The 25998-nt window shown below is 39.4% G+C and overlaps 1 protein-coding gene across 8 annotated transcripts in view; it reads left to right on the forward strand.

Annotated features, from left to right (window-relative positions):
• BCAS1 (brain enriched myelin associated protein 1) overlaps positions 1-25998 on the forward strand; it is a 115389-nt gene that overhangs the window by 71267 nt on the left and 18124 nt on the right. For 3 of the 8 annotated variants that reach the window (XM_055265672.2, XM_055265674.2, XM_055265671.2), the window contains 3 exons: positions 3132-3344; positions 12804-12845; positions 21500-21667. In XM_055265672.2, coding sequence (XP_055121647.2) covers positions 3132-3344; positions 12804-12845; positions 21500-21667 — 423 coding nt within the window. The remainder of the gene's footprint in view (positions 1-3131; positions 3345-12803; positions 12846-21499; positions 21668-25998) is intronic. The other 5 variants (XM_055265673.2, XM_063634236.1, XM_055265675.2 and 2 more) reach the window with 3 other exon arrangements.

The following is a 25998-nucleotide window of genomic DNA, read 5'->3' on the forward strand; positions in this document are numbered from 1 at the left end:
AAAACGGCCAAGTATGTAATGCATTAGGTAAACTGAAGCTGTCCCAGGGAAATTCTGGCACTCCAGGACCTGGGGACCTTGTTTTTTGTAACCTCTATGTGACTCTGAGTAAGTGGGCTAAATGCACATCAAAGGGCACCCTTGAGCCAGAAAAATAACACAGCATTTAGAAAAGGTACAAAGCCAAGCCACAGAAGTTACACCAAAATAGCATGGGGCCTTGAAGCTTCCCTTCTAATGACTTTGACAGGATTGATGATTGGCTTAAAGCAACCAGAGCCTTTTCTTAGAGATGGGAATGAGGTCAGCCCCAACCCCCGGATTCTTGGTCTAAAATAGACCACTGGGCAAATGGAGATTCTCCCTGGAAAGCAGAAGGAGAGGTTGTTGTTGGAGCAGTAGCCACGCTTGGCCACTCTTTGCTCCGATACTTGCCGAAGGACCTTAGGGCAGTTGTTCCCTGTGCATGGAAAACTCTCTTCTTCCCTTCTCTGGTTAATTTTCAGTCACCCTTCAGATGAAAGCACAACCATCCTTTTCTCAGTAAAGCCTTCCCTGATTTTCATGAGTGGATCAAACTCCTTGATTTAGCTTTTTATGGGATTGAGAGGAAAAGCCTCAAATCCCCTCCCCACTCAGTAGCACTTATTACAGTTGAAATTTTACATTTATTTGTGGAATTATTTACTGTCATCCTCCCCTTGAGGACATGTAACCCCAGCACTTAGTACATATCATGGCTCATAGAAGACACTCAAAGTGGCTTTTAAATGAATTAATGAATAATACTTTCTCTTATTTTCTAAAAAAGAAAACAAGCTACTTAGCATGTGTGTTAGGAGGAGGGGTACTTACCCTTTAACCAGTCCCCTTTAATTTAATTACCATTTAGAGCTAAAATAGCACCAGGTCCTCAAGAGCACTTGTGACGTTTGTAATGCAGAATCTTATGAGCTCAGTCATTTTGACTTCACTGTCTATGAAATGCAAATGTTATTGTAAATTCCAACATTTTGCCATTTTGTATACTTTTAAATGGAACTGGAGCTATTCCAGTATCAACTATCACAAAATTCATTTCCAGACATCAGTTCTTTATCTTAACTTGAACTTAGAATCTGCTCAATGGATGACTCCTTCTTAGTATTAAAAATTTCAGCAAAGAAGATGTTGTGTCTTGCATCAAATAGTAAAATTCATGTTATTTGCAAACATCCTTTGGAGAAGCAATGTGCTGCCTGGGAAGAGCTCTAGACAGGAGCCAGAAGTTCAGACTTGAGGCCAGGTTGTGCCCTTGTTCAGCCTTGGGCAGATCATTGGCCTCAGTTTCCCCATCCATGAAAATTCATGCATTGGAACAGATGGGCTTTAAGACTCTTCCCAGGATCAAAAAATACTGTCAAACTTTCTAAATTTGTCCATATTCTATATATTTTTTTTGAGATGGTGTCTTGTTCTGTTGCCTAGGCTGGAGTACAGTGGCATGCTCATGGCTCACTGCAGCCTCCTGAGCTCAAGCAATCCTCCTGTCTCAGCCTCCAAGTAGCTGGAACCATAGGCGCAAGCCACCATGCCAAGCTAATTTTTTATTATTTGTAGAGATAGGGTTTCACCATGTTGCCCAGGCTGGTCTTGAACTCCTGACCTCAAGAAATCCTCCCATGTCGGCCTCCCAAAGTGCTGGGATTACAAGTGTTGGGCCACCACACCTGGCCCATACCCCATTTTTATTGCAATATATTTTTTCTTTAAGTCAGAAAATTTAGTCAAGGATATTACATCCCTGGGAATTTAAAGGGATTGAGTCACAAGTATCCAGAGCAAAAAAAATCATAAAATGAAGATGTTTAGGATTAAAAGGTTAGGTCAGATGAACCTGATGTTAAAATTATGAGTACCAATATTCACTCATGTCAAGATAAATTCTGACTATAATTCTCCCAACTCTTCCTTTATCTCATGACTCAGTGGGTGGCAGAGCATAGAAATTAACACCCCCTTGCTGAAGAAATCAGATGTCCTGGAATTGGACTTCAGTGCAGCTGCTCAGAGAGAGACACAGAAAGGGAGAAAGGAGATACGGACAGAGGGAGAGAGAAAAAGACAGAGGGAAGGAGGTGGAGGAAGGGAAGAAGGGAAGGAAGAGAGAGGAAGAGAGGAAATAAAGACTGAATGGATAACATTTGAAGAAGTTTTAATTGTGGAGTGTAGGGGCTGCACCTACAAGTGAAGAAATAGGGTTTGTGGACACTCTTCCAATTCAAAATCCCTTCACCAAGTTCCAGCCTAGTTGCCTTTTACTAACTTTATAGCCTAACTCAGTCATCCCCAAAGTGGAGTATGGAGAAAAATTTCAGAAGTTCTATATTTATTTTAACTCTTCTTTAATTTCTAATTTTGATTAGTAAAATGATGCATTTTTTTTTTTTTTTTTTTGAGATGGAGTCTCGCTGTTGCCCAGGCTGGAGTGCAGTGGCGCGATCTCGGCTCACTGCAGGCTCCGCCCCCCGGGGTTCACACCATTCTCCTGCCTCAGCCTCCCGAGTAGCTGGGACTACAGGCGCCCACCACCACGCCTGGCTAATTTTTTGTATTTTTAGTAGAGACGGGGTTTCACTGTGTTAGCCAGGATGGTCTCAATCTCTTGACCTCGTGATCCGCCCGCCTCGGCCTCCCAAAGTGCTGGGATTACAGGCGTGAGTCACTGCGCCCGGCACATGTTTATAATGTATACATAAATAAGTATGCATGTATTGAAGGTGGAAATTCAAAATGTTTTTACTGGTGGGAACTTGACTGAAACCATTTGGAGACCAGTGGCCTAAATAAGAACTCCATATTCTAACAGCAAAGGGTCTTTTACCACCACCTTGATTCCTAATGAGTTACTTACATAAACGTAATTAATAATGCCTCTATGTTTATTTTTTGAAAGAAAAATATCTTAACATTTTCTGAGATTTTAACACAACTCCACATTCACAGTAAAAAATTTTAAAATACAGAAAAATATAAAGAAGAAAATTAACATTATGTATAACCTCAGCCCATGTTTATTAAAAAGAGATCTTCCATTTTTAAAATTTTGAGACCATTTTGAATGTTTTCCCTTCATTTTTTTAACTCTTCAGGGTGCTGAAAAGTCACCCACCACTTCAGCTGACCTTAAGTCAGACAAAGCCAACTTTACATCCCAGGAGACCCAAGGGGCTGGCAAGAATTCCAAAGGATGCAACCCATCGGGGCACACACAGTCCGTGACAACCCCTGACACTGCGAAGGAAAGCACCAAGGAGAAATCAGGCCCCACCTCTCTGCCTCTGGGCAAACTGTTTTGGAAAAAGGTAAGTCTGGTTTTCAAGCTTTAGAGAGTCGTCCGGGCGGGGATGACTTGAGAACATATTTCTATTGGGTTAACTGTTGTACTCAACAATATATAGAAGGTGTTTCTTCTTCTTCAGAATGATTTGGCTTGCCACTGAGTTGAAGCCTTCTAATGTGTTCCTAGGAAGAATGAAATGCCTGTCATGTTATAAACATGTGTTTCGTGGGGAAGAAAAGGAAATGAACAAGTAGAATTTTTCATTCTTCGAGTGACTTCATTTCATGAGAGAGAGTTGTGGTATTTCATGATTTCATTTTCCTTCTGAAATGGTTTAAAACCCTGACTTCTTCCTAGTCTCTTTGAGCACTCTTACTCTGGCAAGATGAACCACCTAGGGGCTCTCTGTCTTCACTCCTCCCCAGCCAGACAGAATCATTCATTATCAGCCACTAGGTCTCCACTATCCTTTTAGAAACCTAGGGTGTCCAGCAGTTCACCACCAGGAAGGCACACACTGTGCTCTATGACAGGAAAAGTCAAACCACGGTCTGATTTTGTTCCCATCTGAGGTCTGAGTGGTGCAAGGACAGAGGGAGTGGGGCTGAGTTATTCTAGATCTATTCCTTAATTATCATTGCTGAGCAAACCCCAGCTGCTACACATGTGCAGAGCTTTTGTCTGTTTTAAATTTGGCCAAAAGATGAGCAAGAAGTTAGAGATGAGGGTGTGGGTGGAATTCATAGAGCTGGAAAAATCTAACTTCAGAATTTCATCAAAATATCTATTGCACTTGGCACACCATGCAAAGCAGATGATGAATGCAGATGCCACTGTGGTGTCAACTTTACTCTCTCATCCAGAATCCAGCTGGATGCGGGGCCCCTTCCCTGTTTGCTTCCTGTCATACGGAAACCTTCCTTCTAGGTTCTTCCCAGAACACAGTCTTCACTATTTCATAAAAACTTTGGATGATGTCAGCTGACACAGTCTGTTGTAATCCGTTTTCTTCATCACCCACCATTACTTATCTTAAAATATCTTTTACCAGCAATGTAATATAAGAAACAATTTCCAAGTAAGTTATATGTGTATATTGGAGATGAAGACTTAAGTGGCCCATATCTGAATAACTTTAGTTAAATAATTACCATGTATTCATATGCATATTCAAGGTGTCTTAGGAAAAATAGAGTTAGCACATTAAATTTGAGATTAACGTATGTTTTGCTCAAGGTTAAATAAGCATATTTTGTTTAAAAAGGAATCTAATAAAAAGGACAGTGTTACATAAATAATGGTTCTGATAGTAGATAAATAATGGTAAATTTGGGTCCTCCAAGAAGCAGACACCAAGACAGAGTTGACGTGCAAGAGATTTATTGGAGGAAGACATCTGTGAAGGAGAAGTGGGAGTGGCAGGGCTAGGTACAGAGAGCCTTCAGACTACAGAGAGTTCTGACCATCTAGGAAGAAAGAGAGAGGAGGAAGGAGAAGTGGGTGGAGAAAGCCTCACACTGAAGGTGGTGCTAACAAAGTCCTGACCAAGCCAATGGAGAGTCGGAGAGTGCAGATTGCCTGTCCCAGGAGGCCCACACTGGACCGGAATGAATGGCCCAGTACTCCTGTCATGCCCAGTCATTGGTAGGAGCCCCCAGGGAGAGGAGCAGAAGCTGAAGGCATGACAGGTGGGGCTGTCTTTCCTGCAAGAATCTGAGCAGCACACTACCATGGCTGCTACAGGTGATACAATATGGCAAAAACCACATAGGTGGTGTGCCAGTGGCTGAAGTTTGAGAAACACTGATGTAAAAGCTAAAAGTTTGAAATCAGACAGATCTGACTTTGAGTCTCAGTTCGTCTCTATGAGCTTTCGTTTCCTCACTTGTAAGATGCAAATGATAATAGTACCTATGTCATACAAATGCATACAAATGAAGTAAGGATTAAGTGAAATAATGATGGTAAAACCTCCAACACTGGACCTAGTACAAAAGTGCCCGTTGAACAGTGTTACCTCTCATCTATTTCCTCTGTGCTCAGGAGGGTTGAAGAACTAACCATGCCAACCTCTTTATCTTTCTGTACTGTCCAGTTTGAGAAAGCTGCTAACCTATTGCCTCAAGTGCTTATTTAATGTTTGCAATCTACAAGAGATACAGTGGTTCTTCTTTGAAATTCAAGCTATTCCTTTGAAAAACAATGTCAGGACAACTTGACATTCATCTCCCTGATGATAGAATTTCATTTATTTCAGTCTCACTGTCTTTTGTGCCACTATTTAGCTTTATTTATTTAGTATATCATTAAAAATATGAAGTTAAAAGAAATCAAAAACCAAATCCCCTGTGTCTCTCCTTCTTGCACCCAATCAGAAGAAAAGGCTCTAATCGAAATTTTACTTATTCAACAATATTTTAATTACTTTATTTGTGCTAAGTTGTTTTGTGCTAAATAGTTTGTGCTAAATACTAGGCATTGAAAAAGTAGCAGTAAACAAATGTCTGCCCTTTCCTAGCTTATATTCTTGTAAGAAAGCTTATATTCTAGTAGAAAACAAAATGAGGACCTTTGTTTTCTTTTCTTTAAATTACAAAGACTATGACTATAAAATCACCCTTGTAAATTTTTGAAGAGTTTTGAAAAATGCAAAGGGAAATTCTAGGAAATTCTTACATTTTCTTATATTTTCACTGATAACTAACCTGACCTCTCTCTTCTCTCATTTTTAGTTGAAAAGCTTTCAAACATATTGATTTTAAAGTTTATAAGCCTGTAGTTATGGACAGCAGAAATGAATTTTTCCCAGAACAGGCTATGGATATGAAAGTATAAGTTGTTTTGATTTATACTCTTTATTGCTAGAGTAGTTATTATTATAAAATAAAAAAATACCTTTAAGGAAACCAATTTCAAATTATGTTGTACTTTCCAAAAATGTGTTTAAAATGCAGTTAACTGGAGTAAATATGCCATTTATTATTCTGTAAATTGGATTCTTACTTGCTCTGTGACCTTACATAAGTTATTTACACTATTTGAGTTTCTTTTCCCCATTTGTTGAATAAGAGGATTGGGATACACAGTCTTGATAGTTCTTGTGTATGGCAAGGCTTACATAACAGAATCAGAAAGGTTGAGCTGTGTATCCCTGGACAAATTGGTTGACCACTCAAAGACCCTCCTTTCTAATCTGTAAAATAAGGACTGTGTTTTTCTCACAGTGTTGTTATAAGAAACCAATAATTGTACATATAAAGCACCAAATATATAGTATGTGCTCAGTGAATGATGTCATCATTTCTTCAAGTATGAAAAATCAGTGGTCATGACTAAACACTCATGTGTGGCTTCTGGTGTTAACACCACCTAGGTACAAAACAAGTACAAAATTCATTTGCTACCATCAAAAGATTTGAAATCCATTTGGAGGAACATGATACACACACACACACGCACATGTATTTGTAATTAATAATTGATATATTTGGAATATCTTCAAAATAGCCCTTTTCTGCTTTCCTCTGGGAGAGACAAAGAGTGGAGTGGGAAAAGAATGTGCTCTGAAGCCACAGAGACAGTATCAAATCTCAGTTCTGACAGTTACTGACTGTTTGAATTTTAGCGGAGCACTTAAACTCTTGAGCCTCCATTTCTTCAGTCACAAAATTAGCCAATGACATCTATCTTTTGTGTTTATTGGGAGGATTGAGTGAAACAAAAAAAAGAACGCCAAATGACTGATATTGAGTGAATTATAACCCCATTCTGAAACAATGAAATTTGCAATTTAGTGTTACTCTACGGAGTACAGGTAACAAATGCTACAGTTGTTTAGAAAAGGGAGCAATCAGTGTACGTCAAAATAGACTTAAGAACTTAAAAAATTTATCTGAATCATTTGGGTGATTTGTTTCAAATATAGATTTTAACACCTTCCCATAGGGATTCTGGTTAAGAAAGTCTGGGCGTATGTCTGGACAATTATGAAAGCACTTGAAAGATGGGCTGACCAATGTGGGCTTAATAGAAAATGTCTTAGGGCTACTGTGAAGTTAATGAGCTCAGAAGAGCTGTCACATGATCAAAATGATGCTTTTAGAAGACTCACTAGGAACAGGGCAAATGCTGGCTTAAGTGTTACCATATGAAAGTCTTTTAAAGAAACCTTAAGAATTGAATTTGCTCTTTAAAGGACAGGAAACTCTGTTATTCAAGTTCCTATGGATAATTTATCTGCTGTTTAGCTCCCTATTCTTAGCAATATAAATGTCCAAACAGGATCCCGTAGATTTTAAACTAGATTTTTTATTGTCACTGTTAATGAGGCTGGACCTCAACTGTGGATCATCCACCACAACATACTCATTGGCAGTAGAAAATAATGAATTGAAAAATGATACTTCTGGTTCCCTAGCTCCAGGCTTCCTGTTATATAGAGAACATATAGAAAGAAGGGAGAAATTGCCTTCATTTGTCTTTATGTATGAGCATGGAAACCATGCCCAATACAAATACAGGTTAAATGTGAGATCCAGGCTTGGCTCAAAGAACTGACTCAAAGAGGATGCTATAACACATCAGTCAGCTTTCAAGTTGAGTAGAGACACACCTCAAGCCCCAACGGCAGATGTGATGTTCAAGTAAGAGCAAAAGTTTAACAGATGTTCCAGTAGAGACCTGGAAATTAAAGGAGATTGGTTTCCATTTTGAATACTAGCTTGGAATACAACATAAACCACTTAACCCGCTGCCTGACAATAATAGCCTAAGAGTGGCCCTATAATGTGGGTTGTCATCATTATTATCTTTATTAGCACTACTATTTTTTTCAGCTCTGTGCAATTGCATCTAATGCATGCTAAGAAGCTGGAGGAATGCAAGCCTACAAATATTTATTAAGGAACAAAACATATTGCAAGGAGCTGTCTTTGGGAAGACCTCTGGAATCTGGACTCAGCCCTGTTTATTCAAAATTTTTATCAGTTAACTTGGACAACGACCAAGTTAAAAGAACATTTATCAAGTTTACAGGCTTGGTGGGTTCACTAATGCAGTCCAAAATATAAACAATATGAATCTCAAATTAATGGCACAATGGGCTGAAGTTAGTATGACCTAGAATTTTTGGTTCTGAAAGGTCAACGTAACACTATGTTATGGTACTTGGGTCATCAAGATTTTAACTGAGACCCACATTGTCCCCCACACCATTCCAACTTTGGAACCTAATATAACCTATTAGTTAGCAGTGTTAAAAATGTCTGTTTATAAAGGGGTTCAGTAGCAAACATACATCTGGCCCAAGCAGACTTAAGAACATTTCAAAAGCAACATAGAATTACTCAAGAAAAATTCTAAATAGGTCTAGTAGATCTAGCCAATGTCACTTCTTCCCAGCATTTATAAAAATTGCTACTGCTAATTGAAAATATACCATGTGCAGGTACTGTGCTAAGTGCTTTACATAAACAAAATAAATATCAGCAATTTTAATAGAATGCTGAACATAAATGAATCCATGCCCACACAAATCCCATCCAGATAGTTCCAGGAATCCAACTCAGCCCAGGAATCAGCCTGGGCTGCCATATGTCCCTACTGGGTGGTCACCCCCAAGCCACACCACTTCCGCCACCACAGCCACCAAGGAGATGATCCGTGCCAAGTTATCCCACTCATCACTGCTGTTGGGACTACGAAGCCCACCAGAATTCACCTGTCTCTTGCAAGGCAGCAGGCAGAAAACCTTTTCCTTCCATGTTATGCTCAGCTCTGGAAGGAGAATCCCGCTGCAGCTGCTTGGGCCTCAGAGTGACCCCATTTGGCAAGACCCACCATAGGCATCCATACAGCCCTTTTTCTCCCCAGTACACACCCAATTCAAGAGTAGCTGAGCTGGACTGAGTTGTTCTACCAGCCACCAGCACCCTACCCAGAGCCACTATTTCCCACAAGCCCTGGAGGTTGCTGAGTCTAGAGTTCTTATTGCTCCCAGCAAATTCTATTTCTAGGGTCCATTTCTTGAAACTTTATTTTTGCTCTACTTCAATACATTCTGGCTTGCAGAAAAGCCTATAGACAACTGTACCCTAATTCCAGATATGGTTTGAGTTGTTCCTGTCCCTCCCCCATACGCATACCTTCCAGGATCTCCAACTCCCATGTAAATGAGGGTCTTCATGTAAGTACCAAGAGGAACCATGTGGGTTTGACTCCAGCCACCAGGCTTCAGTGAGTCGCAGCTGTGCTTCAGCCATGATTTTCCCTACACAGGCCTTATTTTATTTTTTCCTTAAAACAACACTATGATCGGTAGATAGTCTGACAGCCTTTGGGTAAGTGAACTGAAGTGCAGAGAAGTGTGATTAATTTGCCCAAGATTGCATAGTTGGAACACTGAATTTGTACCTGATTCCACAGTGTATGTTACTCTAGACTTGGGTTCTGAGCAGATTTTCTTTTACATGTGTCAAACACTAAAGGAGGATCAGAACCTACCCTCTTATTATCCATTTTTGAATTCTTATATTAACTGGATATTTCAACAACTGCTAACAGAAGGCTACACTTGCAGGCTAGTGTGCAAATGTACAAGAATAGTTCAAAATTATTTAGAATGACTCTTGGGCACAATCTGAGAAGCATTTAATCCTTTACATAGTGCATTTATCTCCTGTTTTCATTCTACTCCAATTCTCCTGGTGACATTAAGAAGTCTCTTCCTGATAGTCACAGGCATTTATTACTGTACAAACACCTGCTGATCTCTTTTTTAAAGAAAGACTTAAAAACAATTAGAACTTAATGCGTGTTTTTTATCTATTGTACTTTTTAATACGTACTGCTATTTACAGCAAGGATGTTGATATGACATTTACTGTAATGATAAGGCATTTCTTTTAAAATATATTTAACTTTAAAAAGTAGAATATATTTAAGTAAAAAATATTAAGTAAAAATATATTTAAGTAAAAAGAGAAGAGAGACAGTTTAAAGAAAAACATCAACTGAATAGAGGTGGTACATGGACAGGTCAAGAATTAGAACATGGTATGAAAATCATTGAAGTTTGAGAGATGCTCAACTGTATTAGTTCCCAAAGTGAGTGCTTTGCTAAGTAGTCTGACTTTAAAAATATAAAATAGCAATTCCTTTTGAAACAGACAATATTTATAATGCCAGATTTAAAACATCAGAAAGATGTGGCGGTCTGAAACATAATGAAGATTTTAAAAATCTGTTCAGAAGCAGCCCCTTCTATTCCTCACCATCATCTACATTGGTGATGGAATCTACTCCAAGTTCCCAGTTGCTTCTGAAATATAGTGAGCAATGAACAGCCAGAAACTTTCTAGACACAGGCAATCAAAGATAAAAAGTAGTCTTGTTGCAATAAACTGGGACAGGAAAAAGGGTATGAAAACCTAAAAGTGCTGTTCTTAAATAATGGAAGGGTTTTCTCTGTCTAATATAAACAGTATAATGATTCTTGAAATTTTTGTGGGCTGGCCTTGAGGAGGACTGGCTTTGAAGATACCATTTGGTTCATTACGTGTTCATGGTATTAACTAGTGTCTGACTAATCTCAGAGAAAAAGGGGTGCAGTTTCAAGAAAGTATCTGATATGGTTTGGCTGTGTCCCCACCCAAATCTCATCTCAAATTGTAATCCCCATAATCCCCAGGTGTTAAAGGACGGACCTGATAGGAGGTGATTGGATCATGGGGGGAGTTTCCCCCATGCTGTTATCTTGATAGCGAGTGAGTTTTCACAAGATCTGATGGCTTTATAAGGGGCTCTTCTCCCTTCGCTCTCTCTTGCCTGCCGCCATGTAAGATATGCCTGTTTCCCCTTCCACCATGACTGTAAGTTTCCTGAGGCCTCCCCAGCCATGTGGAACTGTAAGTCCATTACGCCTCTTTCCTTTATAAATTACCCAGTCTCAGGTAGTATCTTTATAGCAATGTAAAAACGGATTAATACAGTGACACTACTGCTAATTTCTTCTGAACACATTACATTTTCCTGATAATCAGAAGCTTTCAGAAATTCAGCAATCTCTTTTAGGAACATTTTTGTGCCCAGAGAAACTTCACTGTGGGAAGAAGATAACTAGAAATAAATTATGCAATCTGAAGATCTCAGCTAGAGAGAGTAAGTCTATATGTGAAGAAAGGAGTTCACACAATTGCCGAAAACATGTGTTTCTGACCCTTGAAGTCATCATAGCAGGGGAAAATTTGGCTTTTAGATGTAAAATAAATGCATCAAAACCATTTCCACCACTTTCTAGCTGTTTAACTGGAACAAGTGGCTTCACCTCTCTGAACCTCTATTTCTTACTCTGTAAGTTAGGATCACAATACTTACCATTTTGGGGTGCTTTAAATGAGATGATATATAAGGCAAGATGCCTAGTGCAGAAGATACATTTGTAAATATCACTTCCTGTCTTCCCCTCCCCTGGATGCCTTAAAGGAAAAAAAAAAATAGGACTTAGTAACAAAATGGATATAGACAGAGTTCTTAACTTGTAATCCAAGAGGAGAGACACAGGAGGTCTATGAATCCTGAAATTATTTGCAAAGTATATTGTTTACGTGCATTTCTCTGGGAGGAGAGTCTAAATCTATCAAATGAGTCTCAAAGTGGTCTGTAACGTCCACCCCCATCCCTCCAGAAGTTTAAGAACCACCAAAAGAAAGATGCAGAAATAAACTCCAAAGTTGGCTAACTGAAAGAATGATTGTGGCTTTGACCTTTGACAGAATCGGGATAGCTCCTATCCCACTTGGGGCAGGACTGTATATGCCAGAATTACTCCTGGGAGTAAAATGGTGTGTGAATGTGGATATGTAGGACTGCAGCTCTCTAGCCTTCCACAGACATGTTTTAGTCAAATTGAACTTTGACCTAATGAACTTGGCCTAGACTGAGGGCTGACGAAAGCAGCGGCCCCTGCTGCTGGCCCCTGTGCTATGGTCAGGATAGGGCTTGGACCCTGCGTATTGTATTATAAAGCCTGCTTGCTCAAAAGGATAATTGAATGAGTTTCTCTGGACTTGTTACCAGAATTTTCCTGAGCAGCTTCTTTGTTTTACCTAACAGTGACTCTGTATTAAATGATTAATTGCATTTCTCTCTTTTCATCAGCTACTAGAAAATACAAAGGCAAGTACATTGCTTACCTACAGCAGTTAGCATTTTCTGTGACAACACTTCTGCTTGCTCCATTTGTATCCTGGCTGCATCTTGTTTTAATTTTCTCTTTGTTGCATTTTAAAATACATAACTATATATATATATACCGTTTTCATTTTTGTAAGTCTCCTTTCTTTTTAGAAGGAGGTGTACCTAGGCAACTCAATGTCCCGGAACGCACCACAAGACTGCGAGCCTAACTAACCCTTTGCTTTTATGTAACAATTTTGTTTTTTGTAACCTTTTAACTCTCACTTTTGTTTTTATCTTCCTTTAGTCAGTTAAAGAGGACTCAGTCCCCACAGGTGCAGAGGAGAATGTAAGTTACACACACCACGGCAGAATCATTCCATTCTCATCTTCCGCCATGTTGGACAATTGGGCATTTTCAGCACTGGGGTCTTGTGTTCTTGCATGCTGCCAGTGTGATTCGTTTGTTGTAGACTCTTTTACCCCGTATGTGATTAGGGACGCATGGAGGATAACATTGGATGAATTTTTGTAACTCTCATTGAATCAGTGCAAAATAAATGCAAAATCAGGGAATTAATTTTTACAATTGTTATCAGGAGGGGCTGAAAGAGTCTACTACACGTAAGAACAGCTTTGCGCTTCCTTGAGGGATAATGATGCTCCGCCTTCTGCTTCATTCCACCTTGACTGCTCGTTAACTCTTATTTCCATGGTGATCCACTTTCTTACTAACTTTGGGCGGTACCCAGGACAGGGAGTTGCATCAGGCATGAGAACATCTTTCAGCAATAGACGCTGAGAATGTCAGTTTCAGGTTAGAGAGCTGACTCTACAGGTCTACCTCTGAGATACAGACATTGAGCCTCACTGTTTTCCTGGCTTTGAATCTTCTAGAGGAATCGTCAAAATTTTCAAGACAGTACATTCATCCCCGAAAGGGATGGCGCTATATAAAACACCACAAAAACGTAGCTTCCAGGGAGATTAATAAATTGACCTCGTGAGTTTCAGACCCAAAACAACAGCTCTCTGCCCTGAAAGAAGTGCAGTCTTTGGGAAATTTTTATAAGTAGGGATAAGTGAATTCGCAGCTCCTTGAGATAGAAACCGAATATTATCATTTTGCCAAAGCAAAAGTTGTTCTGGGTGTCCCTTATTTACTTGCCATAAATAGGGCGTGTCTTTTATTTTTATTTAGTTATGGGAACTTAACAGATGTTGAACATCTAAACACGTTTCTGAAATGTTGTCTGTGATGTGGAATAAAAATTAGAATGGCTGTGTTATGATTCTTGTTGGAAGAAAAATCTTGAAATTGTGTCCGGAGTTGGTTCCTTCCAGTGGGTTCTTGGTCTCGCTGACTTCAAGAAAGAAGCCAGCTCTTAAAGGTGGCACAGACCCAAAGAGTGAGCAGCAGCAAGATTTATTGTGAAGCGGGAAAGAACAAAGCTTCCACTGCCTGGAAGGGGACCCAAGCGGGTTGTCGCTGCTGGCTGGGGTGGCCAGCTTTTACTCCCTTATTTGTCCCCGCCCACATCCTGCTAATTGGTCCATTTTACAGACTGCTGATTGGTCCATTTTACAGAGTGCTGATTGGTCCATTTTACAGAGTGCTGATTGGTGCATTTACAATCCTTTAGCTAGACACAGAGCACTGATTGGTGTGTTTTTATAGAGTGCTGATTGGTGCATTTATAATCCTTTAGCTAGACACAAAGTGCTGATTGGTGCATTTACAATCCTTTAGCTAGACACAGAGTGCTGATTGGTGCATTTTTACAGAGTGCTGATTGGTACGTTTACAACTTCTAGCTAGACAGAAAAGTTCTCCAAGTCTCCACTCGACCCAGGAAGTCCAGCTGGCTTCACCTCTCAAAATCTGTTGTTGGTTTTACTGCCCTTCCTTCCTTTCTCCTTCCTTCCTTCCTCCTTCCTTCCTTCCTTCTTTTCTTTCTTGAGCCAATCTTAGTAGCCCAGCAAAGCTCAGGTCTCTCATCATTCCAGAAAGTTCTCATGAATTACTATTTTATAGAAAGTCAAAGTTTCTATTCCAGCAACCTACAAGGAGGACTCCACAAGACTTCTTTCCACGAACTTTAAGTTTAAAAGCTGCCCGTAAAATCTGTAGCATCTATTAGCTTTGAGTTTTCTAAAGAAAAACTTTTTGGATGTTTGTGTATAGTTGCTTGTTTAAGGAACCCTGTGTTTCCCGCAGCTCAGATGCTAAAATGCAGAGTTGATCTCTAACAGGCAAACAGGAGATATTCTATTTTCTAGTGTGAAATTTTAAATAGAAATATAAACCAGAATTAAAAGTTAAATTATTGACACCAAACAATAACACAAAAACTGATGATAGGGACATAAAATAAGGCAAAATATTTGTTAAATAAAATAAAGAAGCATTATAAAAATTGCCTTAAATGACTTAACACTGCAAGCAACATTTTGATTTTTAAGGCTCAATATTTTATCTTCTTTTTTTGTTTGTTTGTTTGTGTGTTTGTTTGTTTGTTTTCTTGAGACAGATCTTTGCTCTTTTCACCCAGGCTGGAGTGCAGTGGCGCAATCTCGGCTCACTGCAACCTCCACCCCCCCAGGTTCAAGTGATTCTCCTGCCTCAGCCTCCCAAGTAGCTGGGATTACAGGCAGGCACCACCACACCTGGCTAATTTTTGTATTTTTAGTAGACACAGGGTTTCACCATCTTGGCCAGGCTGGTCTCAAACTCCTGACCTCAAGTGATCTGCCCACCTTGGCCTCCCAAAGTGCTGGGATTACAGGTGTGAGCCACCACTCCCAGCATCAGTATTTCATCTTCTGACAGCCTATCACTTGGAGGGAATGAGGCTGATGGTTGTGACGTTCATCCCATCATCTTCAGGCCATACTTCTTAAGCCTCAGTTTACTCATCTGTTAAATGGTGATAATAATATCACCTACACTTTAGGATTCTTGTGAAAATTAAATGAGATAATGTCTATAACGTGCTTACTTCAGTGCCTGAAATGTAGGCAGAACTCAATAATTTTAGGGATCAGCAAACTGTAGCTCACGGGCTGAATACAGCCCACAAGCTAAAAATGATTTTTACATTCTTGAATGGTTGAAAAAAATTTAAAAAAGAATATTTTATTATGTGAATTCAAAATTCAAATTCAGTGTCCAGAAATAAAGTTTTATGAGAACACAGCCATGCTAATTCCTTTACATATCATCTGTGGCTGCTTTGTTGCTAGGCAGCAGAGTTGAGTAGTTTCAACAGAAACACTGATTGGCAGGGCCTTTGCAGGAAAAGTTTGCCACCTTCTGCAGTAATTGTTAGCAAATTAGCGAATAAGAGACAACATAGTAAGTGAGCATGTCCCAGTAATCAGTGATTTTATTTCCTAGTGAAATGATACAGCTCACAGCTGACTCAGTGTCCATGTGGATTGAAGGAATATGTAAAACAGAGTTAGCTTTAATTTCCTCCTCTCTTAAATAAGAGAGAAGGCATTAGTCAAAACAATGTATAGTACTCTACACCTTCACAACAGGACAACTAGATGTGATTAACCATATTACAAGAGTGCTTTAAATAGCGACTTCTGGCTAAAACGTGGTTGAGTTTATTCTTTAAAATTTCTCTACCTACAACTTTCCAGAACTAATCTATCAACTGATGCAAGGCCCACTTGTATTTAAAAAAAAACGAGTGATGTCAATATTTCTCAAAGTTTCTCACAGAAAGAAAAATAAGGATTTTGAAGCCTGTGGAAGTTTAGTGCTTTTCCTAGAATGTGCTTCTGGTCCTATCAGAAATAAATCTTTTTTTAACTCTTGAAATGATAGAATCTTTCAGTTGTAATAAAAAAAATGTTTTGCCCATTGGTTAATTGAGTTAACGTTCTAGTGAAAAAAATTTCTTTCCTTCCAATAACCTGTAAGACCACAGAAAGAGGTACTTCTGTTGTTTATCTCTCTTAATAAGTAATCTCTCAGTTGCAAGTGAAAGAAAACCCAATTCAACCTGGATTAGAAAGAAAGTGGCCTTTACTGGCTGTCATCACTAGAAAGTTAAATTGGTTTCAAATAAAGTTTAATTCAGGGCTCTCCTTGGGTTCAGCCTTCTTGGCCTGGCTACACGTTCAGCTTTCCAACATCACATCACTCAGTCCAAAGTAAATGAGCTATTTGTCAAGTAGCAACCCTACATGTCCTGGAGTTTGTTCTGTTTCACTGACTGAAATGCAATCACATGCTGTATTCGTCAGCTTTTGCCAGGTTATGTTGCAGTGACAACCAAGTCCCAAATTTCAGTGCTTCTCAATAGCAAAGAAGTTTTTTTTTTTCTTTTCTCACTCATGCTACAAGCCAGCTATCAGTTGGCTTTGGCTAACCCATGTGGCCTCTTCCTGCTGAGGTCAGTAGGGAAGCAGCAGTCCCTTCAATAAGACATGCAGTTCTTGTTGCAGAGAGAAAATAGTGGCATGGGTGAATCATGCAACGGATCCTAAAGCTTCTGCTCAGGCATGGTATATGTCATTTTTACCCATGTTCCATTCATTAAAGCAAGTCACACATCAATGGGCATAGGTGTGTAATTCATTTACGGGAAGGTAGGGTCAATAATTGGAGAAATAATACAATTTGCCGCATGCTGTCATTTCTAAACCAACACAGTCAAGGAGCTTGACCATGTTGATTGGTTTAGACCTTTTCAGTTGGCTTAATCCAAATTACATAGTCTTGAAGTTAGGAAAGATTGCTCTCCCAAAGCAAAATTAGAGTGTGTAAGCAGATGAGAGAGAATAGTTACTGAGTAGAAAAAAAAAAAAAAAAAAACTGTAGGAGGTCTTTGTAATCAATCACATTAAAAGTCCTATCAAAATAATCTTTAAAATATTTTAAAATAAAAACCTTTAATGTTAATATGATGTGCATAAAGTTTAAATGGAGGAAATCTATTTGCCATAAATCAATTTCCAAAAGCCACAGCTCTAGTAAAAACTGTATAACCAAATTTCAAGCATAAGTGTAGTATAAAATTTGAGGCAAAAAGGGAAACTCTTCACTGAAATGTATATTGTCAATGTTAGATGTAACTGACATCTTCATGCAATGTCTACCATATCCTCTACAGAAATCAAGCAGGGGGGATTTAATTCTAAAATGTAGCACACATCTGACTTTAATTATGTCCATTCATGATATCCAAAATTAAAATGTGCAGATGCAGTCATATGTTCTAAATAGGAAACAACTTTTTCCAAAGCCCTGGCCTAGGAGAAATTTGGAAAATTATCCAAATAAAAATTGAATTCTTATGTCTGTATATGCAAATCAGATCCTTACTTAGCCAAGATTGTTCTGGATTTCCACACTGGATGTCAGTGGATTTTCCTTGGCTACTAAAAGCCGACTTCTTGGACTGACTTCAAAGGCAGTGCAAGTCTCCAGAAGTACTATATTTTTTTACCTACTGCAATAGTTGTGTTCTGGAGAATGGACTTGTGGCCTAGGATTTATGGGTCGATGCCTCTCAACATTTGGAAAGGCTCAGCAAGGGAACCACTGGCATCCAAATAGAACTGATTTACAGAGTAATTGCCATACAATCTGATCATTTTATTTATGAGTAATTTTTCCTCCAGGTCTTTGCACACAAAGAAAGAACTCACTGCCTCAAAGACAGAATACTTCTGAACGCAAACTCTATTCCTTATCTACTTAAGAGCTATTTTCTATTTCTCCACTCTTCTACTCTTAGTTTTAGGCAAAGTTGCCAACTTTATACCCCCAAAGTATTTGATCATGATTAGTCTAAGTTAGTAATCTCATTTTCTTCACTAGTAAGTAGCCTGGGGGTAAGTGGCCTAGCTCTGACCCATGAAATTTAGGTACCCTGAGGTAGGGGATCAAAATACAGATGTTTATTTGGTGCAAGTCTTTGGCTGTGACCTTCCTTCCTTCTCAGAACATTGGATTGAGCATGTGATATCTGGAATTGTGGCAGCTATTTTATAACCATGAGGTAACAAATAAAATGATGAAAATCTAGCATGCCAAGAATAGTGGAGCTGAGAACAGAAACAGCCAAAGTTCTTAGAGATACTGTGGAGCCCCTGAACCAACCCCAGAACTTCTTGTTCCATGTTTTCATTGGTTAAGCCGCTATTAGATACGTTGAGTTGCCACAGAGAATGCCATCCTCATTGTAATGCCTATTTATCTGTGGTGAGACTTCGGCCAAGTCATTCAATTATTCACTCTTTATAGAATAGGGATAATGTTGTATTTCCTAAGCTGTCGAACTATTTCTTGATGCTATTTATAAAAAAAATATTAAACACCTGGTACAACACCAGGCATAGTAAGAAGTAGCTATTAATATAATCATCTCTAAATATTGGATATGTGAATGGTGCCTAATCCAGATAATTCATGCTCATGGACTAAATAGCTGTAACATTAACACAAATAACAACCACTAGCATTAATTGAGCTCATGGTGCTAAGAACTTGACATGTATTGCCTGATTTAATATGCAGACAACTTTCTGATGTGTATACGATCCCCACCGAGAACAGAGAAGACGAAAGCACAGAGACGTGGAGCACTGAGCTTAGATTAGCACACCCATAAGAGGTACAGATGTGATTTAGAGCCCAGCAAGTTGTTCTGGAGCTTGTCCTCTATGACCATGAGTTAGACTGCCTAACTGAAGGGCTCACTTGAAGGGCTCTTGTGGCTCACACTTATTTTTCAGAAATGCAATTGAATTAAATCAGTTCAAAATATGGAAATCCATGTCCACGCTCTATTGCCATTCTCAGTCTTTGGTATGGCTCCAGTCTCCACCTCGTTTCCTAAAGATAGATTGGGGTCCAAAGCCAGCAGCCCAGCAGCAGACTCTTCCTCACAAATAGGTTTTGTTTGGCCAATCCAGCATTTTTAATCGTTTAACATCTTTCAATGGGACAGCTTGACTTGACTTTGTCATCTTCCCTATCACTCCTTTTTGTCTTATGTCTGGTCAATCCATGCTGATATTCTCTGCCTTGCCTCCTGAGGACTTTTGAGTCTATAACCCCCCAACTTCCATTTTTGTTTACAAAAAAGAAAATACTAGAAATTGTGTCAATAGCTTAAGAAATTTAATTTAGCTTAAGAAATGTGATTTAGTTGCCAAATGTTGGGGTGTTCTGCATGCTGATTTATTGATGGGCAAATCCCTGAATCAAATGACAATACAGAGATTAAGGGTTCTTCTCAATTTGGAAAATTCATGTCATTTTGCAAACCAATGGTATGTTCTGTATGATGGGAAAGAAAATAGTTTCTCAGCAGACCATATTTTTGGAAATAACTAAGTTCCCTTCCCCTACCCCCAGACACCAAGATCAAGGCTCCAAGAAGTTGGTCAGGTGCGGTGGCTCACGCCTGTAATCCCAGCACTTTGGGAGGCCGAGGCGGGCAAATCACGAGGTCAGGAGATCGAGACCATCCTGGCTAACACAGTGAAACCCCATCTCTACTAAAAATACAAAAAATTAGCCGGGCGAGGTGGCGGGCGCCTGTGGTCCCAGCTACTCGGGAGGCTGAGGCAGGAGAATGGCGTGAACCCCGGGGGGCGGAGCCTGCAGTGAGCTGAGATCGTGCCACTGCACTCCAGCCTGGGCGACAGCGAGACTCTGTCTCAGAAAAAAAAAAAAAAAAAAGGCTCCGAGGAGCTAGGGGTCTGGCCCAGCAAAGACAAGTGGGAAGATGCCTTTGACTCTATGGTACTTTCCAGGGAGGCAGCAGATGAAAGCCGTGCAGTTTAAAGGGCCAGATAGTAAATATTTCAGGCTGCATAGGCCGTTTGTGGTCTCCATCCCATACATTTTATCTTTTAAAATATTTCTTCCAACGCTTTAAATGCGTAAAATCCATCAGGCATTGTCGCGTGTGCTGATAGTCTCAGCTACGTGGGAGGCCAAGGTGGAAGGATCACTTGAGTCCAGGAGTTGAAAGCCAGACTGGGCAACGTAGTGCGACCTCATTTCTTAAATAAATAAATAAAATTAAAAGGTAAAGACCATCCTTAGCCCAGGAGCCATACAGAAACAGTCACTGAGCTGGATTTGGTAGTATTTTGCCAGCCCCCTGCCTGAGGAAACAAAGGAAATTATAAAAGCCTTTCCTGGCCAATTCGCTCTGTCCTGTTGCAGAGAGCAATACAAATACAGAAACTGTCCCAGATGTGACTGGGGCCCTGTACAAATGGAGTGAGGCACTGCAAAAGAACACAAGTTGAGAGCAGAGTGTGGTAGATGGGCCCTTCCATCCAAGCCGCCACAGACACTCAGAGGCAGAGGAAATCGAGCTCACTAGGTACCATGGCCAGGGCCGTGAACAACTTAACCATCAATTTCTTGCCAAGTTCATTTTTCTTCTGAAAGCATGAACTTCAATTAAGTGAAATGGCAAATGACTGTTCTGGGGAAAAATTAGATATCACTTAATGATGAAGTGGATTAAATTGAGTGGTTTTTACACTCTCCTTTCTACAAAAAGGACAGTTTCTTCACAGTTGCAGGGGAACTGGAAAGAGAACTGGAAGCTGTGATGGTTACCGTCTCTAAGGTTGGACTCTTAAGAAAATGATTATTCCTGGTTTCTACACAGGCCAAGTGTAATTCACCTAGGTGGCAGATTAAAGAGGTGGACTTACTAGAATAGAATGGGTATTGGGCATGCTCCGAAGGACAGTCCCCAAAAAGAACCTCCTATCTCTTCTTCCCCTTGGGGAAGGGATTTTGCCACTTCCATGTCAATGTGGCAATTGCTTGGAAATTGGTGCGTTGTACAACATAAGCATTACTTCTCCAAGATGTGCCTGTGTAGAAATGGTCATAGATTCAAAACTGTAGCTACTATGTGGACAGGGGGCAACAAAGACCCCACTTTGTAAAACATGTTTTGGGGGAATGTTTTGTTTTTCATTTTCTTATTACCTGGCAAAATAATCCAGGTGGTGTGTGAATCACCAGTAGAGATTATAAAGTCCAAGGAAGTAGAATCAGCCTTACAAACAGTGGACCTCAACGAAGGAGACACTGCACCTGAACCCACAGAAACGAAAATCAAAAGAGAAGAAAGCAAACCAAGAACCTCTCTGATGGCATTTCTCAGACAAATGGTAAGCCCCTTACTTCCAGTATAGGAAACCTAAGATACCTAGAGCGGCTTCTGGGAACAATGGGCTCATGCCACAGGTAGTAGGAAACATAATTGTAGATGGTATGTATGGAATATGAATTGCATAGTGAGAAAATTCCCTTTTTTCCTTCTGATTCAATCATACAGAAAGTCTCAGTTTATTGCTAATATTCTTTAACCCTTCTGTAATGCCTGCTAACACTTTTTAACAAAAAAGAGCTGCCCTTGGGTCCGAATTTTTTTTTTTTCAATAGTTGTGGGCGTACAAGTGGGTTGGGGTTACATGGATTAGTTCTTTAGTGTGAGTTCTGAGACTTTAGTGCACCTGTCACCCGGGCAGTGTGCACTATAGCCAATATGCAATCTTTTATCCCTCACCCCTCTCCCAACCTCTCCCCTGAGTCCCCAAAGTCCATTATAACATATTTTATGCCTTTGCATCCTCATAGCTTAGCCCCCACTTATGAGTGAGAACATACAGTATTTGGTTTTCCATTCCTGAGTTACTTCACTTAGAATAATAGCCTCCAGCTCCATCCAAGTTTCTGCAAAAGACATTATTTCATTCCTTTTTCTGGCTGAGTAGTATTCCATGGTGTACATAAGCCACATTTTCTTTATCCACTCATTGGTTGATGGGCACTTAGGTTGGTTCCATATCTTTGCAATTGTGAATTGTGCTGCTACAAACATGCGTGTGCAGGTGTCTTTTTCAGATAATGACTTATTTTCCTTTGGGTAGATACCCAGTAGTGGGATTGCCAGATCGAATAGTGGATCTACTTTTAGTTTTTTAAGGAATCTCCACACTGTTTCCTATAGTGGTTGTACTAGTTCACATTCCCACCAACAGTGTAAAAGTGTTTCATTTTCACCACATCCATGCCAACATCTATTTTTTTTTCAGCCTTTTAATTGTGGTTGCGTCCAAATTTTGGCATACAACAGCATCTAACTGGAAGTTACTATTATTGCTTAGTATTATTTACTTTTAAAGTTTCCTTCTGTTGGTGGTCAATGATACTGCTTTTCTTATTATGGTAATGATATGACGTTTTCTTTGAATTACATTTGTTTACATAAAGAATATCAGGTATTTTAAGGATTGTGTATTAAATAGTCCAAGTTATATAAAGAAGTGCAAAAATTCTGAAGGTGACATGTGAGTGACACAAATTGGGACAAAACTAGGTTATAGATAAATTAAATAAGGAAATGACAACATAATATTCCAATAGTGAAATACGTAACTTAGTTGATGAATTAGCCATGCTTTTAATTTGTGTAGAATAGAAAGAATGTGATAGATATATTTACTGTTTATAAAAAGCAATGCATATTAAACGGCTAAACAGCCAGGAGCTTAAATAATATAATGCAACAAAACCTCAATCAGTTGGAGAACAAAAAACAAAAATGCATGTAAAAGGTCATTAGTTTAATTCTCTTTTAATGAAAAACAAGAATTTCATTATAGTGTGACTTTATTTTCAGGAGTATTTGGAGTTTAATCCTTTGAGAAAGCAACTCTCTAATTTCACAGGCTCAACCTGTTAAGGAAATCTATCTAGCCCACAAAACAAAACAAAACAAAACAAAATCCTTGCCAATGGGAACCGAGGCATATTAGAAATAATTATTTTAGAAATTGTTGACAGGAACCATTTTCTTTTCTCGTTATATTCTCATGGAGTAAAAAGTGTAGAATCAGTTGTGGGCGGCCCATATGGCCAAAACCCCATCTATCTCATTGGCCATTTGATCTGCAATTTGGCAGTGAAAATGGAGATTAAGACTTGAGATTTTTTTTTAAACCAATTTTTACATTATGCCAGGAAAGAAAAGAACATTTGGCCTGTTTCTGGCAACTCATCTGACTTACAAATGGGATCCCCAAATAGCTCATCATAATATTGAGAGTGATCAGCTTTTCCATTTCTGGATGGAATTGAGAGATACAGAAAACAAAAATAGCAAATAGAATGATGGTCTCTTCCAAATAACCAACACGAAGCTCCTTCATTTAAAACAGGGAAAAGTACAAGAAACTCCAAAGAAAGCATGAAAAAAAAAAAAAAAACCTGTAAGCCACTCACAGCATCCATCTAAAACAAATTCTTAAATTCTAATGAGGTCTCATATTACTTAAATTTATCCCCTACAGCTATCTGTTAGATGCTGTTTGGGAAAATTTTTTGGCAGTAGAAAATGGGTAAGTCTAAATTCTGAGGGAAACAAATTGAAAAGAAAAGCGTCCTTTGGAATCAATTCGCTATAGGATAGGGATGAAGGTAGGTGAGGACACACTTTTCCCCAGCAATCCCCAGTGGATTCTTCGAATTGGGTTCCATGATGTCCATTGTTCTTGTGACCAGTTGCCCACAAAAAGGCCTGGGAACACAGACATTATCTTTGCCAAGTTTAAATACTGATTGTTGGAATTTCCTTTAAAATTCCAGGGATTCTAACTATTGTCTTTTTTTCTGTTTCCTTTCATTACAACACTATATTTATATTGCGATTAATTCAAATAAACAAATGATGAGTTTTCCAGCTTACTAAAATCCCTACCACTCACACCCAGTCTGGCTCACTCATTTATGTTACCGGCCCTTTCCCTGTGGGTATTTGAGTTTGCAACCCCTGATAGAGAACCGCCTCATTCCTTAGAACAATTTATTTGAATCATATTGTCTGGATTTATCATACTCAGATTAACCATTGCTCAATGGATGGACATTTGGTATGTTTTCAACTTTTTGCATTTCATTCACTTATTCAACAAATAATTATTGAGTGTTTACTATATTCTGGGCACAAGGGTTACAACAGTGAGCATAAACAGGTGCAGTCTCTCCCCGTGGAGAACAAAACAGACATTTATTTTTAACTCTATCCTCATATTCAGTGAGCACACACCAAGTGTCTTACCCATGTTATCTCAATTGCTTCTCAAGCCTGTATGAAGATCCTTATACATTTACTTCTGTGCACATGTGTTAATGTCCCCATTGGGTAGATTTCTGGAAGTTGGCTCTAGCAATTATTTTTAGGAAATACTTTTTGGTAACATGTTCATAGCTTCCAAACTGATTCAAAGTCTTCGGATTTGTGAAGGAAAGAAAAAACCTGCCCTAACAGCTTGAAAATAGAGACAACATCTGGCCCATCACGAAGGGTTTTTTGAGCGGGTGGGGATGTTGAGCCAAATAAATAAACGTTTCAAACAAATTTTGGATATTGTTAGCAAAATATCGATTTGTTAAAATAATTGATTTAATGGAAGAGAAAATTCAACTGCAAAACTTATGCTTTGTATTCAGTTTCACCATTCGCCAAATCATGATTTTCTACTTTCTATCCTTTGCATTTCCCTCCTTTTTTTTTTTCTTTTTGAGACAGTCTCGCTTTGTCACCCAGGCTGGAGTGCAATGGCACAATCTCTGCTCACTGCAACCTCTGCCTCCCGAGTTCAAGTGAGTCTCATGTCTCAGCCTCCCAAGTAGCTGGGATTACAAGCGTATGCCAACACACCTGGCCAATTTTGTGTTTTTAGAAGAGACAGGGTTTCACCATACTGGCCAGGCTGGTCTCAAACTCCTCACCTGAGGTGATCCACCCGCCTTGGACTCCCAAAGTGCTGGGATTACAGGCATGAGCCACTGTGCCCAGCTGGAGATCTTTTTCTTTCTAGAAATTTACTGCTCATAAAAATAAAAATAGAGGCCAGGCACGGTGGCTCACGCCTGTAATCCCAGCACTTTGGGAGGCTGAGGCGGGCAGATTACGAGGTCAGGAGATCGAGACCATCCTGGCTAACATGGTGAAACCCCGTCTCTACTAAAAATACAAAAAATTAGCCAGGCTTGGTGGCGGGAGCCTGTAGTCCCAGGTACTCGGGAGGCTGAGGCAGGAGAATGGCGTGAACCCGGGAGGCGGAGCTTGCAGTGAGCCGAGATAGCGCCACTGCACTTCAGCCTGGGCGACAGAGCGCGACTCCGTCTTAAATAAATAAATAAAAATAGAAAAAGTATCATTTTTTAAAAAACTATATTTTAGGAAAGGGAAAACAGAATCATATAAGTCCTAACAGTGCATTCAACACATAGAGATGTAGAACTTCACAGAAATTCTGCGGGCTCCTGCAGGATTTTAAATAATTGCGAGGAATATCTAAGACATCTGTCATGCCCTAAATAGGAAAAGATTCTTATACATATTAATTCAGCTGTATGTCAAGAAATTGAATATTTGAAGTGCTGGTGTATTTTTATAAAGTGAGTGGGTAGAATACTGCATTCATGTGTCCAC

Source organism: Symphalangus syndactylus, chromosome 24 (genome assembly GCF_028878055.3).
Source record: "Symphalangus syndactylus isolate Jambi chromosome 24, NHGRI_mSymSyn1-v2.1_pri, whole genome shotgun sequence".
In the NCBI taxonomy this organism is placed as follows: Eukaryota; Metazoa; Chordata; class Mammalia; order Primates; family Hylobatidae; genus Symphalangus; species Symphalangus syndactylus.